At 36.8% G+C, this 19293-nt stretch overlaps 2 protein-coding genes across 3 annotated transcripts; both read left to right on the forward strand.

Annotated features, from left to right (window-relative positions):
* Positions 1-542: 542 nt before the first annotated feature.
* On the forward strand, positions 543-6881 carry LOC109240178 (beta-glucosidase BoGH3B-like). Of its 2 annotated transcripts, XM_019406815.1 has the most exons (10): positions 543-624; positions 868-1017; positions 1680-1884; positions 2530-2620; positions 2718-2863; positions 4026-4269; positions 4358-4462; positions 4624-4806; positions 4956-5160; positions 6139-6881. In XM_019406815.1, coding segments are annotated over exons 1-10 (1815 nt in total). In that variant the 5' UTR covers positions 543-623; the 3' UTR covers positions 6624-6881. The 2 variants fall into 2 exon arrangements, with proteins under 2 accessions (XP_019262360.1, XP_019262359.1); XM_019406814.1 differs by lacking the exon at positions 543-624 and having other exon boundaries at positions 631-1017.
* A 2212-nt stretch (positions 6882-9093) lies between these two features.
* On the forward strand, positions 9094-14287 carry LOC109240179 (beta-glucosidase BoGH3B-like). Its single transcript, XM_019406816.1, has 10 exons — positions 9094-9188; positions 9301-9543; positions 10108-10312; positions 10702-10792; positions 10874-11019; positions 12094-12337; positions 12436-12540; positions 12635-12817; positions 12907-13111; positions 13513-14287. Exons 2-10 carry the CDS (start codon positions 9321-9323, stop codon positions 13998-14000), a joined length of 1890 nt encoding a protein of 629 aa, XP_019262361.1. The 5' UTR covers positions 9094-9188; positions 9301-9320; the 3' UTR covers positions 14001-14287.
* Positions 14288-19293: the final 5006 nt, after the last annotated feature.

The following is a 19293-nucleotide window of genomic DNA, read 5'->3' on the forward strand; positions in this document are numbered from 1 at the left end:
ATTTAAAAACACTTCTTTGTCTTATATAGTTTGAATATTTTTGAGGATGTTTTGGAGGGAAATTGGAATATGACTATATTATAAATAGTCAAGATTGGACACTTGGGCTTTGGATCAATTAAGTAGTGCGAAATTAATATTTTATTCATATATTATTTTATTAATTAACTAAAAATATTTTTTAATTATATTCCAGAGAAACATTTTTAACAGTTTTCTTTTAAATTCAAAAAGGTAATTATTGGTTTTAAAATGTGCCTGTTGGCAAAGGTTGAATATGCTAATTCTAACATACCGGGTTTATAAATTCCCCATTCCTCTCCAAAAGGAAACTCATCATAAAAAAATTAATAAGTTTTCCATCTTCTTCTCTTCTGCTATCTACAATTTTCTAAAGTTTGTTCTAGTGGATTTGAGTTATTGCTGATACTCGAATTTAGAGGCTTTGTAGAATCTTAAAAAAATTCTGTCATAATACCTGCAACAATAAAATTGAAAAACTTAAATTCCTTAATGACATTGACTACACTATCTAGCGCCTAATTATTTCTCCCATATTCTTCTATTTTTCTAACATAAGGACGGACCATTTTGATTCATTTTCTCTCTCCAGCAGCATATAAAGTAAGAGAGAAGGAATAGATTTTCTTTTTGTTTTGTTGTTAACTTGATGTTCTACTGAATAGAGCTGAGATAGCAGTAGCACTCAGTTCCTATCCTTAAAATTTTTTGTTAAAGCTATTCATTTGAGTTCTCCACTTTTATAGTGGAGAGCACTCTAGGCATTAACAATGGGGAAATTTGCAATAACAACAATAATGATGGGTTTTCTGATGTTGTTCTTGTGTGCTGTTGTTACTGAAGCAGTGTGCATGAAGTACAAAGACCCAAAACAGCCACTGAATGTTAGAATAAGGGATTTGATGAACAGAATGAGTCTTGAAGAAAAAATTGGTCAGATGACCCAGATTGAGAGACATTTAGCTGCACCTGATATCATGAATAAATACTTCATTGGTAAGCATTTCACAAAATCTTGAAGTTTTACATTACCATCATTTATTAAAATTTTAAAAAGTTATACATTTGAAGATTTTTTTGAATATATAAATGTGTATATATTAAAAATTGCCAGTGAATATCTCGAGATTTCTAGTAGTAATTCTTGTTTTTGTTTTGTACAATATTGCACCAAGATGAGTTTAAATGGAGCAACATGGTCGGTGAGGATTCATATAGCCAACCCCTACTTGCTTGGGATTGAAACATAGTAGTAATGGTACTTGTTATAATTCATATATATATATATATATATATAGACTATAGTCCGCTGGCACCAGTGGCGGAACCACAACCCAAGAAAGGGGGTTCAATTGAATTCCCTTCTGTTGAAAAATTATAATGTGCTAATAGAGTAAAAACAAAAATTTCACATATATATGAACTTTTGAATCCCTTTGAAATAAGGGAGGTAGTTCAGAAATTGTTTTAGGTCAGGTTTGAATTTGTTGATCCCCCGTTAAAATTTCTGGCTCCGCCACTTTGCTGCAAAAGAGTACTAGGTGCAGTGTAACGCTGCATTCACAAACTTAACATTTTGGATTCGCCTTTGTCGTGGTGGTTGAATGAAAGCCTGCCTTTTCTGGTTTAGTGAAGTGTGAATGATTTGATTGTGGCAGGGAGTGTACTGAGTCTTGGAGGAAGCGAACCAGCTCCAAAGGCTACTGCTGCGGACTGGGTAAAGATGGTTAATGAGATTCAGAAGGGTTCCCTTTCAACACGCCTTGGTATTCCCATGATCTATGGAATTGATGCAGTCCATGGGCACAACAATGTCTACAAAGCCACAATTTTTCCACACAATGTTGGCCTTGGAGTCACAAGGTAAAGGAAATGGTAGTAACAATTATTTGCAACTTATTGAGCGGCATTCTTCTTGTAAATTTTTATACTGAATGTGAAATTAGAATAAATATACATGGTTAGTGTTTGTGATATATAGTCTATGCTTCAACTTTTGGACTTGTTAGGCTTGAAAAATTGATTTTTTTCTCCTTATGTTCTAAGCCATGGAATCACATTGCATAAACTTGGGAGGTGGGGCTGACTTGTTAATTTAGAAGATCTCCAAGAGTGTCTGTAATCAGGAGTCGTTTCTAGAGATTGAGTATTTGACCACTAGTGATGATTAGATACTCTTGAGGAAAATTGAATTTACATCTTGCGTTGCAAAATTTGTGTCTTTGAACCTTCAGTAATTTTGCTTACATAAATGGGGTTGCTGAGACTTCCTGCCCTGTTTCTCTTTACTGCTGCTGTGAGGGTGGAAGCGTGGCTTCAAAATTATGGCTGGAAATATATTGTGCCGTATATTTTATTTGCATGTCAAACAAGGAAATAGAAGAGATTTAACCTTTTTCTTTGAGAGAAAGAAGAGATTTAACCAATTAGTTGGTTATTTTACAACTTGCTCTTGAAGTTCTTTCATCTCATATACTGATACTCGGAGTTATCTCAACTTCGCAATAGAGACCCCCAGCTTGTGAAGCGGATTGGGGCTGCGACTGCTCTTGAAGTCAGAGCTACAGGAATCCCTTATACTTTTGCACCTTGCATCGCAGTGAGTACCATAACATAGCCTGTATGGTATTCTCTTCATTTGATTACTTTCATCACAAGTCTGGGTGTTTATCTTTGGTTGATACCTGTTATAATAGGTCTGTAGAGATCCAAGATGGGGTCGGTGCTTCGAAAGCTACAGCGAAGATCATAGAATTGTTCGAGCAATGACTGAGATCATTCCTGGTTTACAAGGAGATATTCCAGCTAACTCCCGTAAGGGTGTTCCTTTTGTCGCAGGAAAGTAAGAATCTCTAGTCTTTCACATCCTTGTCCTTTTTGACTCTGTTTGGTAAACTCATTGGCATGTTAGAACTATAAATGAAATTAAATATGCCTTTCTGGGGGAAATTGGATGAGCCAATTGAGAAAAATGTAACTTCATTTGACTTCAGGAGAATTGTGATCTAACTTTCAACTAACTGTGACCTTCTTGATTTCAGTACACATCCTCAACCACATATAACCTTTACATCTATCTAGTATGCTCTCCAATGACATTGGTTACTTATTTTATTGGATAAATTGCTTCTAACAATACTTCTTAAGTCTGTTACTTCATTCCACTAAATAATATTTATTTCCTCCATCACGATTTACTTAATTTATCTTTTCTTTTTATTTCGTCCCAAGTCCAAATTTATTAATCCTTCTCTAAAACTTTAGATGTTCTCGAGGATGTTAGACAACCATAGCTTGCCAAAAAGGAAATGAAAAACAACCATTACTTACAAGAATTGAACTTTTACTTCAATCTTAGTATGGAAAAAGTCTGATATAATGAAGAATCAAAAATTTTATGTTCCTTCCTAGTCAAGTGAGAATAATAAAGTGTGATAATGGCATTATAAATTATCTACGATGGTCCTCTTAACCTTCATTATATGCAGAATTTTTCTTTGGGATATACAAGATTAGACAAGATTAAAACCAACCACATTCGCATGAATGTGCAAGTAGAAGGAGGTTATAAAAGATAAAAAATTTGGTGGCCTGGGAGTGAAAAATTTAAAACTTCATAATAAAAGTCTGTTGTTCAAATGGCTGTTAAGATACAACGACAGTAGAGAGGAGTTATGGAAACGATTAGTCGATACTAGATATGGTAGAAATGAGTTCTGGGACACCTGGTGCAATTTCTGTGCCTTCACAAACTGGAGTATGGACGCAAATAATCAAGTTGTGGCCTGAATTTCAGAAGTTCATTGCATTGAAAGTTGGTGAAAATAACACTGTTATCTCAATAAGGAAAGGGGTCATTCTTTCTGGCATGGACTAAAAAGGAAATAGGTTCAGATAAATTGAGACGGAGGGAGTATAAATTGCTTTGGAATAGTTAAGAAAAGTTCTTTTTAGTGACTTGTGTTTATCACTGAACATCCCTTATTTTTGCAAATGTGCTTTAGGACTAAAGTAGCAGCCTGTGCTAAGCACTTTGTGGGCGATGGTGGCACTGTCAAGGGCATTGATGAAAATAACACTGTTATCAGTGCAAATGAACTACTTAGCATCCACATGCCTGCCTATGTTGATTCCATTATAAAGGGAGTTTCAACAATAATGATATCTTACTCAAGCTGGAATGGTATAAAGATGCATGCTAATCGTGATCTGATCACTGGTTTTCTCAAGGGAAAGCTCAAGTTCAGAGTAAAAAAGCAATTCTCTTCTATGTTATTGGTCTAACTATAGTGGGAGGATTGCTGATCGTCATATCTTATGCTGGTCTTTATTTCAGGGTTTTGTCATTTCAGATTGGAATGGTATTGACAAGATTACTGATCCACCCCATGCGAATTACTCTCACTCTATTCAGGCTGGAGTTCTCGCTGGAATTGACATGGTCAGTCTAAAGGATTAATACCGAAGTTGTCTGTTATAGAATATGTAATTACTCGTCATTTCCCTCTAAATTGTCACCTGACACCATTAGCTCAGCATTAGTCAACTCAAGTTGTAATTAATTTTCACTTTCCTAATGAACTTAGTTTTTTATTGTCGCAGATTATGGGCCCGGAGAACGTGACTGAATTTCTTGATGATATGGCTTTCCAAGTCAGGAACAATATCATCCCTATGAGCAGGATAGACGATGCAGTTAAGAGGATATTAAGGGTTAAATTTGTCATGGGCCTCTTTGAGAACCCATTGGCTGATCTCAGCTTAGCGAACCAATTAGGAAGCCAGGTAATTTATCATGACAAGCCTTTCCCAAGAGGATGTGAGACAACCTCTGTCAAAATCACAAGTTTCCTTTCTGGAATGTGAATTTTCTTCACCTGGATCTATCTACCTTGACTTAGTTCCTTTTGTATCAACTTAAATTATTTCTGTAGGAACATAGAGAATTAGCAAGAGAAGCAGTGAGGAAATCACTTGTACTATTGAAGAATGGGAAAGTTATTAGTCAGCCACTCATTCCCCTTCCAAAAAAAGTGGCGAAGATACTTGTGGCTGGTAGTCACGCTGACAATTTGGGTTACCAGTGCGGAGGCTGGACTAGGAGTTGGCAGGGAATTGGAGGCAATGATCTTACCACAGGTATCTCTCTGTTATCTTGCAATTAGAAGTCTTCCCAGCTCTTTAAGGCAGTGCGGATCAAAATCTTATCCTTGATTAGCAGTTGGTACGAACTATTGAGACTCCTGCTTCGCAACCTCTTGATGTGTTTGTGATAAATTTTTATTTTTCTTTCATCTGGCACTTCTATTCAGTACAAATAAAACTCAATCGTTTACTCTGAGCTATTAGTAGTGCACATTATATTTGTTTCGACGTCATAGAATTCTGTTAAAAAACAACTGTGCCTCTAATTTAGATGGCTGTTTGATTAGAGCAGAGATCCAGAAAGAACCTTAGCAGCAGTTGTTTCAGTGGAGTTAGTTAAAAATACGTTTGTTATTAGTTAAAAATGGTGAGTGCAATAGTTCGTCTAAGGGTGACATCAATATTCAAGAGTAATATAACATAGTCTAATCTTTTACTTTATTCTTAGACATGGTAAAGTTTTTTCTTCGGCGAAGTTTAATGTGACTCGGGATGGAGTAAAACGGGAAGGTGAATTGAATGGGTTTGCCTGGCCACCTCTACAAACTTTAGACCAAATATTTCTGCTTTTCAGAAGTTGCAAGCAGTGGCGGAGGCAGGATTAAAAAAAAAGTTTAAAGATTAAAAGGAACTATGGCTAGTGGGAATTGAACCAGCAACCTTACACAAGTTTTGAACCCCCTTGACCACTGAGCTATGCTTTTGGTTGTGACTAGGGGATTCAAAATATAATATATAGAAGCATAAAACGGATTTTGCCTTATATGTACAGAGTAATTTTGCAGCGCCCCTAAATCAGCCCCTGATTGCAAGTTATGCACTGTTTGAAGAATGATCTAAACCCTTTTCGTCTCATGTTAATAAATTTACTCATAAAACTTAGTGCCATTTCATTGTCAAAATCTGTGAATGGGAATATTAGTTCTTGTGGCATCAGACTGAACAAGATCTCATATATTTGGACACATACAGGAACTACAATTTTACCTGCTGTGAGAAACACAGTCCATCCATCTACACAAGTGGTCTACCGGGACAATCCAGATGTAAACTTTGTAAAGTCCAACCACTTCTCCTATGCCATCGTTGTCGTAGGTGAAACACCCTACGCAGAGACGTTTGGCGATGGTGCAAATCTTACGATACGTGAACCTGGTCCCAGTACCATCACTAATGTCTGCAGCGTCGTGAAATGTGTCGTGGTTGTCATCTCTGGGCGTCCAGTCGTGGTTGAGCCTTATCTTGAAAATATAGACGCCCTCGTGGCTGCATGGCTTCCGGGAAGTGAAGGCCAAGGTGTTGCTGATGTTCTGTTTGGTGACTATGGATTCACAGGCAAACTTGCGCGCACTTGGTTCAAGTCGGTTGACCAGCTTCCCATGAATGTTGGTGATCCACATTATGATCCTTTGTTTCCTTTCGGATTTGGTCTCACAACTGAGCCTGTCAAGAGCTAAATCTCCTCCGCTGGTCTTTTACTTGCTGTTCAATCGTAATTTAGAGCTCTGCTTATGCCTTGTATCGAACAATTCTAGTTTTCCCTTAAAGAATAGAAGAAGGGAAACATAGAAAAGTAAAGGAAAAGCACCATTGTATTCATTGTGGTGAAATGAAGGAAGTACTCCCCCCAGTTCATATATCTGTATGTTAAGATGTTTGTAAAGACATCTAATAGCTTTAATCTTAAAAGTATGTCTAAATAGCCATTTATCTCCCCTTAAATATCTTATTTAATTAATACTTCATTAATTGAAACACTAAGGGTTGATTTAGAAGAAAATAGTAATAAATGATTTGTTTATTTAAAATGACAAATACTTTAAAACAAGTTCAATTTATTAAAATGTTAGATATTTGGAATCGGAAGTAGCATAAAATAGGTTCAACTCTCTTCTAATTTGGTGTTGGTGCAATCTCAGAATCCACTCTAACTAGTTTTCATTGTATTATTTTTTTAGACATAATGTCTATTTAAATTTCAATTTAGATACCAATACAATAGATTTTTAGTTTCATTTACAATTAAGTAAAGCGTGGCATTCAATAGTTTGACAGCTCTATGAAATACCACTTACCATTAATCATTTGGTCTTATTGGCTTTTCAAGTCCCAAACTGTATAATCTAACACTTCCACTAATGAATCTTCTCTAATTTGGCAATTCTCTAGTTATGACAAAAATGAGGAATAAAATTAGATAATTTACCAAAATTGATTTCAAATTCAAAAAAAAAAAAAGATGGCAAATACTATGTTTCTCTTATAAAATTAATCAGTATACCTTAGTAACCCAAGGTGAAATCACTGAAATCCATATGCTTGATACCACATCTTTATCTCAAGTCCTCCACGTCTTTTTTTTTTTTTTTGTTATTTTGTTTATTAAATCTGGAGTGGAGCCTTGGAACAACGGTAAAGTTATCTCTTTGTGACCTATAACAACGGTAAGTTGTCTCCAGTGACCTATAGGTCCCGGGTTCGAACCGTGTAAGCAGCCATTAATGCTTGCATTAGGATAGGTTGTCTACATCACACCCCGACCCTTCCCTCAATCTCGCGTGAATGTAGGATGCGTGCACCATGCTGCCTTTTTTTATTTATTAAATCTATTTTGTTAGTAATAAATTTGTGTAATAGTGGATTTGTGAAATGATAATTGTGCATACTCATTAGTTTGTATGATTGTATCTAATTTTAGGGTCCTAATTTGAAAAATAGGATACGTGGTTAATTCGTTCAAGCCTTAATCCAAATATGGATCAATTTTTAAGGGGTGATTTTTAAAAATAGCCAGATTTACAACTGGTCGTTCAAAAATAGCCCAATTTCAAAAGTAATTGAAATTTAGCCACTTTTTATGTAAAGATAAATCTGAGCGAAAACACTGTTCAAAACCCGGAAAATACTCCAGTATATTATGCTGGAGTTCCAGCATAAGTATACTTGAACTCCAGCATATTATACTGGAGTTCCAGGATAGTATGCTGGAACTCCAGCATAATATGATGGAGTTCCAGCATAAATACACTAGAACTCCAGCATAATATACTGGAGTTCCAGCAAGTATAATGGTCCAGTATAATATACTGGAGTTTGGAGCACCAGTGCTCCAGTCTCCAGTATATTATACTGGAGCCAGCAAAGTATACCGGTCCAGCATAATATGCTGGAGTTCATACACAAGTGCACCGAATTCCAGTATATTATGCTGGACCGGTCTTTATTGCAGCAAAACGGTGGCTATTTTTCATTGACTTGGTAAACGCTGGCTATTTTTGATTGACCAGTCCGAAAACTGACTATACCGTGAAATTTTGGCATTTTTAAGAGGTTAAACTTTATTTAGTTTTTGACTATTCTAGTTTAGGTTACGTATAATTCGACTGCTTGATTTGTAAAGAATATTCACTGTACAATATATGTATTGAATTATTAAATGAGGTGTCTTAGTTAAGAAATTATTGATTTGAATAATTTTTTTAATAAAGATAATTGTAGCTTATCCTTTTAATCCATGGTTACCAAAATGCAAAGATTCTGTTGTTATCCAATCCAACATTCTTTTCGGTCAAATATTAACAATACAATTTCAATAATTCACATTCCCAATTAGACTACTGAAAAATGACACTTTTGCTTTAATTAAAACTTAACTTGATTGTCATTTTTCAACTCCTTAGGACCTCTATTTCTCTTTTTCCAAACTACCAAGCCCTTATCTGCAATTTCCCTATCATATGATTGCTTTTCCAAATGGTCCCCACCGAAATCTCAACAGAACTCCGTATCAGAACATGTTACCTCGGAAAACGTTAACCGAAATGTCCACTTTAATACAAACAAATTTCTATTCAAAGTCCTCCTTTTTTATTAAAAAATTAATTCAAAGTCCTTCTTTAGAGTCCTTCTTAATCACCCCACCCCCAACCCCCACTACCCCACTACCCTTCCCACTCAATATGCATGTGTATATATACTTGCACTCACCATTGGTCTAATTCATCAAAGTAGAAGCTGAACAAGTAAGTTATCCATTTCTTGTTCATAGCTGTTTTCTTTAACCAACTTGTTTCTTGTTTGTTCACATTTTATTTTATATACTCCTCTTTAAAATGGTTGTGCTCTTTTTAGCAGAAGGTCAAAAAAGAAAAACAATGGGGAGATATTCAAATCCAATGATGGGATTAGTTGTGTTATTCTGCCTCTGGGCAGTGGTTGCAGAGGCTGAGTACTTAAAATATAAGGACCCAAAACAGCCATTGGGTGCAAGAATTAGGGACTTAATGAAAAGAATGAGTCTTGAGGAGAAGATTGGTCAGATGACCCAGATTGAGAGGAAAGTTGCCACAGCTGATGTTATGAAGCAATATTTTATTGGTATGTTTGAATAACTATTACTCGTTAGATTGAGATGCCCTTTTTTTTAGTGCTTGATTCTATATTATTCATCAGTGATACTAGAATCTTGCACATTTGATGTTTGAAAAATCCATTCTTTATGTGTATATTAACTACTTATGGTATATGCATACAAATTACAGAAAAGTGATTGACTATCCTAAATTTATACTATCTATCTATATGACACTTTTTCCTTTTTAATTTGTTCCGAAAAAGATTAACATCTTTTTTATTTTTGGAAACTATTTAATTTTATGATATCCCTTTTACCTTTAATGAGTAGATATGACATGTCATGTTTATGACTACACATTCTAAGGGCTTTTTATTTATGTTATTAGCTTATGCGTCAAGTCTTTTTTTTTTTTTTTTGTTCAAAACTCATGCCCAATCAAACATCGTCATATACTGTCATATAATATGAAACGGAGGGAGTTGCAATACATAGGCATTTAAAGGAAACATGGGGGAGAGGACATGCTTTCAATATATACTGTTGTATTACATATTGGAGTTCATACTTAGAATTAATTTTGGCAGGGAGTGTATTGAGTGGTGGAGGGAGTGTTCCAGCACCTAAGGCCTCTGCTGAGGATTGGATCAACATGGTGAATGAGCTTCAAAAGGGTGCTCTTTCGACCCGCCTTGGTATTCCCATGATTTATGGGATTGATGCAGTTCACGGCCACAATAATGTCTACAATGCTACTATCTTTCCTCACAATATTGGGCTTGGTGTCACCAGGCAAGTATAGTAATTATTACTAAGAATTATGGATGTGATTCTTGTTATCTGAAGGTACTAATATGGTAGTATTAAGAATGTAGTGAGAGCTCATTTTTTTCAGTTTGCTTATAAAGATGCGCAATAACTAATTTCCACTTTGTCAAACAGTTGAAATTTTAGGATCAAGAATTCATCTTTGGCATTGAGGTCGATTATATTCCAAAAAGTAAATTATTCCATTATGTCGCTTTTCCTAATGATCAGTTGCATCTCTTATAATTGCAAACACAAGTTGCTTTGGTATCCTTTATAATAATAGGCATTTCTAAGAATTACTGGATTTTGATTATAGCCTAAAATGCTTGTTTTTCACCTATATGAGTTAAAAGTTTGTTACTTTAATGCAGGGACCCTGATCTTCTAAAGCGGATTGGGGCTGCAACTGCACTTGAAGTTAGAGCCACGGGAATTCAATATGCTTTTTCCCCTTGCATTGCAGTAAGTTGATATGATATGATTGAACTTTTAGTAAAGTTGCATTTCTATTTCTTTGATGTCTGAATAACTGTGTTATGGTAGGTATGTAGAGATCCTAGGTGGGGTCGTTGTTACGAAAGCTATAGCGAAGATCATAAGATTGTACGAGCAATGACAGAGATAATTCCTGGTTTACAAGGAGATCTGCCAGCTAATTCTCGCAAGGGTGTTCCCTTTGTTGCTGGAAAGTACGTATGTCTATCAGTTCGCATCTTCATCCTTTACCATTTCCATTAAATGGTATACGCTAATCCCATTCTTATGAGGAAAAAACAAAGTGAAGATTACTTCAACAAGAAAGAAAAAACAGAATGACTATTATCTGACAAACCACTTGATAAGCATAAAACTTCACTGAGAAGGCCACATGATAGGTGGGACCTGGTGATCTTAGAATTTATGTCATTGAATTCCTTCACATGGAAGTTCTCTGTCAAACTGGAAAAGTTTGGATTTGATGATCTTAGAATCAATATCATTGACCCATATTTGTTGGTTACAACATATAACTGGTCCTATCAATATCATGGTCCAGCACAGTATTTATCGTGACAATGACCTTTGACAAATTTGGATATTGTTCATCTTTGGATCAAGTATAATTAAATTCAAGTTGGTTTAATCACGTTATTTTCTTTATCATGATCTTGGAATAGTTTGAATCTCATAATCGTCTTCAGGATTATGAGTTATTACACTTAATCAGCCAATGGTCGTTGCATATCGCAGGCTTTATGTATCGCCATCTTTTAACCTAAATTTTTTTAAGTTAGCTAATCACTGACAGAATTGCATTCTCATCACATTACAGCCAAGTTTTTTGACATATTTTTGTTAGTCAATCAATTAACTTTGATTATCTTGGTGTTTTTTCAAACTTTTAATTATAAAACATAGCCTTTTCTGGTTTTCAGCTTTCGGAATAGTTCTTAACACACCATAAACTGCTACCTCTCTCGTGAATTCACATCTTTTCCTCCAGTGCACTCAGTTGTCCATTTCATTAAAAATGTAGAGTCTATTATCTGAGAGTATTTTTAAAATTCTTTGGAGTACTAAAGTCTTCTCTCGTTTACAAAATTGGACATTATAGTGAATTTTAATCTTGCTTAAGATAATGTTTTTGGCACTAGAACAATTCTAGACATTTTGGATATTCACATGACTATTCTGAATTGCTTCTAAGCACCAACCCTGATGTTTCTATTGTTATCTTCCTTTGTTGTGGAACATTCCTTTAATTGAACTTTTAACTGGTTAAGGTCAAAGGTAGCAGCCTGTGCCAAGCACTTTGTGGGAGATGGTGGCACAGTGAACGGGATCGATGAAAATAGTACTGTAATTAACTCAAATGGTTTATTTGGCATCCACATGCCTGCATATTATGATTCAATCATAAAGGGTGTTTCAACGGTGATGGTTTCTTACTCGAGCTGGAACGGGAAAAAGATGCATGCTAACCGAGATCTTGTAACTGGATTCCTAAAGGACAAGCTCAAATTCAGGGTAAGAATGATTAACTCAGCTCATTCAGAATCATTAAGTTAAGGTCAAGTAGGGATATATCCGTGTATAACCGCCTATTTTGGCCTGTATCTTTTCAGGGTTTTGTCATTTCGGATTGGCAAGGCATTGATCGGATTACTAGCCCACCTCATGCTAACTACACTTATTCAGTTCAAGCTGGAGTTTCGGCAGGAATTGACATGGTTCGTTTGCTAAGTTTGATCTAGGTTCTTTCTTTTCTTAAAATCAAAATGACAGTTTTAGATACTCTAGATGATTGTCTCGTCTACGCTGCAGATTATGGTTCCAGAGAACTACACAGAGTTTATTGATACTCTAACTCAGCTAGTGAAAGATAATATCATTCCCATGAGCAGAATTGATGATGCCGTGAAGAGGATATTGAGAGTTAAGTTTACCATGGGTCTCTTTGAGAACCCATTAGCTGACCTTAGCTATGTAAACCAACTAGGTAGCCAGGTAACTTTGCTACCCAGTAACTGTTTTCAACTCTTGGGATCTAATTCTTTTATGTGTCCGATATAATGTGCTTCACCGCTTCTCTATAGGAGCATCGAGAATTGGCAAGGGAAGCAGTAAGGAAATCGCTTGTGCTTTTGAAGAACGGAAAGAGCACTAGTCAGCCGTTACTTCCCCTTCCAAAGAAAGCGCCAAAGATACTTGTAGCTGGAACTCATGCGGACAACTTGGGTTACCAATGTGGAGGCTGGACGATAGAATGGCAGGGTGTCCCGGGCAATGATTTAACAGTTGGTATGTCTTCTCATATTTTGTAGTTCAGGTTTTAGTACAAACAACAGTTTTGGGCCCTCTTTTGATAAGGAGTCTGCTTTTTCGTATTAGAAGTACCAATTCTCATAGATAACTAATGAATATATATCCTTCTTTAATCAAACAGAGGTTAGCGACTTTTCATTGTAGCACGGATTTAACTTACATACACAAACAACGTAAAAAGTTTTACACTAATTTTAACCTATTGTAGCAGCAACATGACATTTTTCTAGGTTACTAATTCCACTTTTTGAGGACGATTACTTGTAGTTTTCTTCTAGGTAACCTTATAGTGTAAAAGTTCTTTACATGTCCCTGTAGCAGAAGTTAAACTCGTGAAGCATAATCGAGAGAAATTGATGTATTTGTGAATTTGGCAGGAACCACCATTTTAAGTGCTATCAAGAATACTGTGGATCCTGCTACGCAAGTAGTGTATGAGCAGAATCCAGATTCAAATTTTGTGAAGTCCAACGAATTCTCCTACGCGATTGTTATAGTAGGTGAAGTCCCGTATGCAGAGATGTTTGGTGATAGCACAAATCTTACAATAACAGAACCTGGTCCTAGCACTATCAACAATGTGTGTGCGGCTGTGAAATGTGTTGTAGTTGTCGTCTCTGGTCGTCCAGTCGTGCTAGAACCCTATGTCGAAAAGATAGATGCTCTTGTCGCTGCTTGGCTTCCGGGGACTGAAGGCCAAGGTGTTGCAGATGCTTTATTTGGTGACTATGGTTTCACTGGTAAACTTGCTCGTACTTGGTTCAAGTCAGTTGACCAGCTTCCTATGAACGTTGGCGATCGACATTATGATCCCCTCTTTCCCTTTGGATTTGGTCTCACAACTCAGCCAGTGAAAAGGAATTAAAAGACATGATTGATTTTGTCATTCATTCTGCTTTCAGATAGAGTTTAAGAGCTGTCTCAGAATACTAGTAGTCAACAAAAGAGACAAGGAAATATTGTACAAGTTATTCCGAAATCATTGCTTTAGAAAACACTATAAGCTTACATCAAAGCTAGTGATCTTCTTGTTTTATTATTCATTATTGGAAACTGGAGAAAGAGCAGAAGGCAGAAAATTGAGGGATTTCCCTAACATTATATGTGAAAATGGTTTCTTACTGTTATAATATTGCTTTCAAGTTGCAAGTATTGGTGGCCTGCTCGTGTCTCTTTAAATTGAGAGTATTTAGGACCAAAAGATACGTTAAAGGATGAAAACAAAAATTCCGAAAGAAAAAATGGAAAAAAGAAAAGGTGTTACAAAACAGATGTTTAAGGCCAGAAAACGGAAGAAGCCTCTTTGCTTATATCATTTTCCTTTTTTGTGATCTACTAAAAACTAATTCGTATTAGTCAAGTTGCTGAAAACTAGTTTTCCTTATAAACTTTTTAAAAATAAGAAATGCTCTTTAATTTTTTGCGAGCATATGGATATAGATAGATTTTAGAAAATTAATTTGTCTCATATTTTGCACATCACACTTGAAAGGAATGGACGTAACAGGTTTTAGTAGAAAACGTAAAGGGAAGAAAGAGCATTAAATTTAATCTGTCAAAAAAGTACGTTGATTTAATATGATACAGAGCTTACTTAAATCATATTCATGTTACTAATTTAAAAGGCCTTAAATTTTCGAGTCAATTAGTTTTGTAACCCTTTACAAATTTATTTTATGTCTTGATAAGCCTCAGGTTATAAAAAGTTATTCCATGAGGGCTAAAAATAACTAATTGAAAACTTAGTAGCAGTTTTATCTGGAGAAAGAAGGAAGTAGTAGGGGGAGAAATATTCAACAGAAAATAAAGAATCCTCGAATGTCTAGAAATTTCATGTCTCGTAATCTTAGTAATATGTATTTTGGTTATGTGTCGCTAGTATTGATTTCAGTCATCTTCTATTCAGTCTAGAATGTTATATGCTATAATTTAGAAGTTATCAGCGTTGGAGTGGTTATTCTCAAACTTTGTTGAAGTAGATTCTGTATTTTTCAGTGCAATACATTAGTATTTCTTCCTGTTATTTTCTACTTGGGCAGTAAACTCTATCAATTTAGTATCAGAGCGATGAAGTTCGGGGTATGATAAGGAGTAAAATGGAGGGACGAGTTGAGCAAGTGGAAACTAATTTGTCTGGGGTAAGAGAAGATGTTAGAAGGCTGGAAGGATGGTTCCAAGAAATGAGAGAGTCTCTTGCGAGAATTGAAGCACAAGGGAGAACTCTGATTGCAGAAGCATCTCCTTCTCAAACCAAAACTTTGGGAAGCCAAGAAGAGGGAAGTAATGTTAACTTGGCGGGAGAAAAAGATGGGAAGAAATTTCGGAAACTACAACTACCCGTTTTCGAAAGAGAGGACCCTATGGGATGGATTTTTAGAGTGGAACGATACTTTGCAATGAATAAAGTTTCTGAAGCAGAAAGATTGCAGGCAGACGGTGTTTGTTAGAAGGAAAAGCTTTAAATTGGTATTAGTGATTAGAGTCTAGACAACCATTTCCAACCTGGGAAGACTTCAAAAGAGAGCTGCTGAACCGATTTTATCATCTGCAAAAGAGCAACCAATATGTTGTCTTAATGGGGCTAAAGCAGAACACCACTGTTTCAGCGTTTCGTGAAGAATTTGAGAAGGTGACAGGTTCTATGAGGGAGGAATCTGATGGACTGTTATCTGGAGTGTTTTTGAATGGTCTTAAAGAGGAAATCCGAGCAGAAGTGATGCTTTTGCGGGCTCAAACATTGAGGGAGATAATGGAGATGGCTCAAAAGGTAAAAAAGGCAACCCAATGCACTGAGATCCCGTTATATGCGGGGTCCGAAAAGGGTCGGATTACAAGGGTGTTTTGTATGGCTCAAAAGGTAGAGGATCGAAATTCTATTTTGGAGCAAGTTCAGGTGTTTAATTTTGAACCAAATAGAGGCAGTTCAAGCAACAAACAAGTGGATTTAGACCCAATTACTCTCGGGTTACAAACGTACTTGAAGCACGTGATTCAAGAGCCGGAGCAGCAGGACGCAACATTGATTCGCAATTGCATGCTTCAACAAAGCCAACTGGCTTCAACGTGTCTTCTGCAGCAAAATTCGAGGGACGATTGTTGTCTGATTCAGAAATTGCCCGAAAAAGAGAGTTAGGGTTATGTTTCAGATGTGAAGAAAAACTTGGCCCTAACCATCATTGTAAGACTAAGCAACTTAACCTCTTGATTGTTTCAGAGGCAGCTAACACAGAGGAAGAGGAAACATAAGAATTCTTTGAGGTCGTCGGAGAGGCTGCAGATGAAGGAGAACAAAAGGCTACTATGATGGTGTTGAATATGAATTCGGTTATGGGCCTTACTGGAGAAAGAACAATGAAACTTGTGGAAAAAATTCAAGGGCACGACGTGATAGTTTTGGTGGACAGCGGAGCTACCCATAATTTTATATCTTCCAACCTTGCTCGTCATCTGCAATTACCTATTAAGAAGGCCAAAAAATTTGAAGTAACAGTTGATAATGGTCAACAAGTCAGTGGGAATGAAGTATGCAAAGGATTGAGGTTGGACGTGCAGGGAGTAAAAATTCATCAAGAATGTTTTCTGTTTGAATTAATTGGAACTGATGTGGTATTGGGGATGGAATGGTTAGCCAGTTTGGGTGAGATGAGGGTAAACTGGAAACTTCATACCATGAAATTTGAAGATGCAGGAAGAATGGAGTTGCTTCGGTGGGATCCAGGCATGGTTTGGATAGTTGTGTCGTTAAAAGCTATGAACAATTTGCTAAAGAAAGGGAACCAAAGATTCTGGATTGAGTTAAATCAGGTAGTACATGAAGGTGAAACAACTTTAACATCAAAGGAGATTGAGGAGTTATTATCTGATTATACAGAAGTAAGTGACCAAGCTTCGGGTCTATCACCACATCATTCTCGGGATCATGCTATTACTATTAAGTCCGGAACACAACCACCAAACATTCATCCGTACCGATATCCTCATTCTCAAAAAGCTGAGATCGAGCGTTTGGTCAAAGAGATGATGGCTTCTGGAATCATTAGGGCTAGTAATGGTCCATATTCTAATCTGGTATTACTTATTAAGAAAAAAGATGAAAGTTGGCATTTTTACGTGGATTATCCCGCTTTTAATGACATCATAGTCCCTGATAATTTTCCAATACCATGCATTGATGAGCTAGGGGAAGCTACCATATTTACCAAGTTGGATCTCAAGTCGGGATATCATCAGATTCGCATTCAAGCTGGAGATGAAGCGAAAACAGCTTTCCGCACCCCACGAGGGACATTATGAGTTCATGGTCATGCCATTTGGCTTGACCAATGCACCCTCGACTTTTCGATCATTGATGAATCATATTTTCAGGGATCATTTGCTGAAATTTATTTTAGTATTCTTTGATGATATTTTGATTTACAGTAAAGACTATGATTCTCATCTTGAACATTTGAAGGTTGCTTTAGATATTCTCAAACAGAACCAACTAGTAATCAACAAGAAAGAAGTGCGTGTTTGGGCAGCTTAAACTTGAATACTTGGGCCATATCATCTCCTCTAAAGGAGTGCATGCAGATCCCTCCAAGATTAAGTGTATGATATCTTGGCCAGTTCCTAGAGATATCAAGTCTTTGCGGGGATTTTTGGGACTCACTGTGTACTACAGAAAGTTTGTCAAAGATTATGGTAAGATTGCTGCCCATTTAACAGATTTATTAAAGAAAAATTTGGGGTAGGGGGGGGGGGGGGGGGGGGTGAGGGGGGCGGGGGGGGGGGGGGGGGGGGGGGGGGGGGGGGGGGGGGGGGGGGGGGGGGGGGGGGGGGGGGGGGGGGGGGGGGGGGGGGGGGGGGGGGGAGGGATGAGATCAACAAGCGTTTGAGGCATTGAAGTTGTTTATGACTCAAGTACCCGTCTTGGCGATGCTGGATTTTTCTCAACCTTTTGTAATTGAAGCTGATGCTTCGGGATTTTGGTGTTGGTGTAGTTTTAATGCAAAAAGGTAAATATATTGCATATTTCAGTAGAATTCTTTCTTCTAGATCAAGACAATGCTCGGTATATAAACGGGAGCTAATGGGCATTGTGTTGGCCATCAAGAGACGGAATCACTACTTGACGGGTCATCATTTCATCATTAAACTGACCAGAAAGCCCTTAAATTTTTGCTGGAACAACGAGTTATGGATAAGAATCAGCAGAAATGGGTTTCAAAACTCATGGATTATAAGTTTGAGATAGTACAAATCAGATGCTGAAAATAGAGTGGCTGATGCACTGTCCAGACGCGGGATCTGCAGAGTTATATGCCTTTTCAGTCTGGAAGTAAGAAGACAAGGAGGAATGGGACCAAGAAGTAAAAAGTGACAGTAAAATGGCTTCTATCTTGCAGAGGTTAATTACAGGACAACAAACAGACAACAAATACAGGTTGAAAAATGGATGTCTACTGTTCAAGGAACGTTTGGTTTTACCAAAAGGATCATCCAGAATCCCAGGGTTGTTGAAGGAGTTTCATTCTTCTCCAATAGGTGGCCATTCGGGGTATCTTTGCACATATAAGAGGCTGTCCGAAAATATTTACTAGGAAGGTATGAAAAGGGATGTGCAAGACTTCGTTGCCAAGTGTGAAATTTATCAAAAGAATAATAATCTGTTTGACCAAGCTTCTCCAAGCTGAGAAGCACTTTTTTTTCTTCAAAAAAAGTGCTTTTTCCAAAGTTGATGTGTTTGGCCAAGCTTTTAGCAGAAAAAATGCCTTTGAGTAGAAGCAAAAGCAGTTTTGGAGAAGCAGAAAAAAGTAGCTTCCTGAGAAGCACTTTTGACAAAAATAAACTTAGAAGAACTTTTTAAAAGCTTGGCCAAACACTAATTACTGCTTAGAAGTGCTTTCCAAATTAATTAACCAAACACAAACTGCTTCTCACCAAAAGTACTTTTGAAAAAAGCACTTCTCAAAATAAGCTAATTTTTGCAGCTTGGCTAAACAAGCTATAAGTCTCAAACTTTGAGTCCAGCCGGATTACTTCAACCTTTTCCTATACCACAACATGTGTGTGAAATGTAAGTATGGATTTCATTACTGGTCTTCCTAAATCCCATTAGTTTGACACTATAGTGGTTGTGGTAGACCGTCTTACTAAGTACGCACACTTTATCTCCT

Source organism: Nicotiana attenuata, unplaced genomic scaffold, assembly GCF_001879085.1.
Source record: "Nicotiana attenuata strain UT unplaced genomic scaffold, NIATTr2, whole genome shotgun sequence".
Classification (NCBI taxonomy): Eukaryota; Viridiplantae; Streptophyta; class Magnoliopsida; order Solanales; family Solanaceae; genus Nicotiana; species Nicotiana attenuata.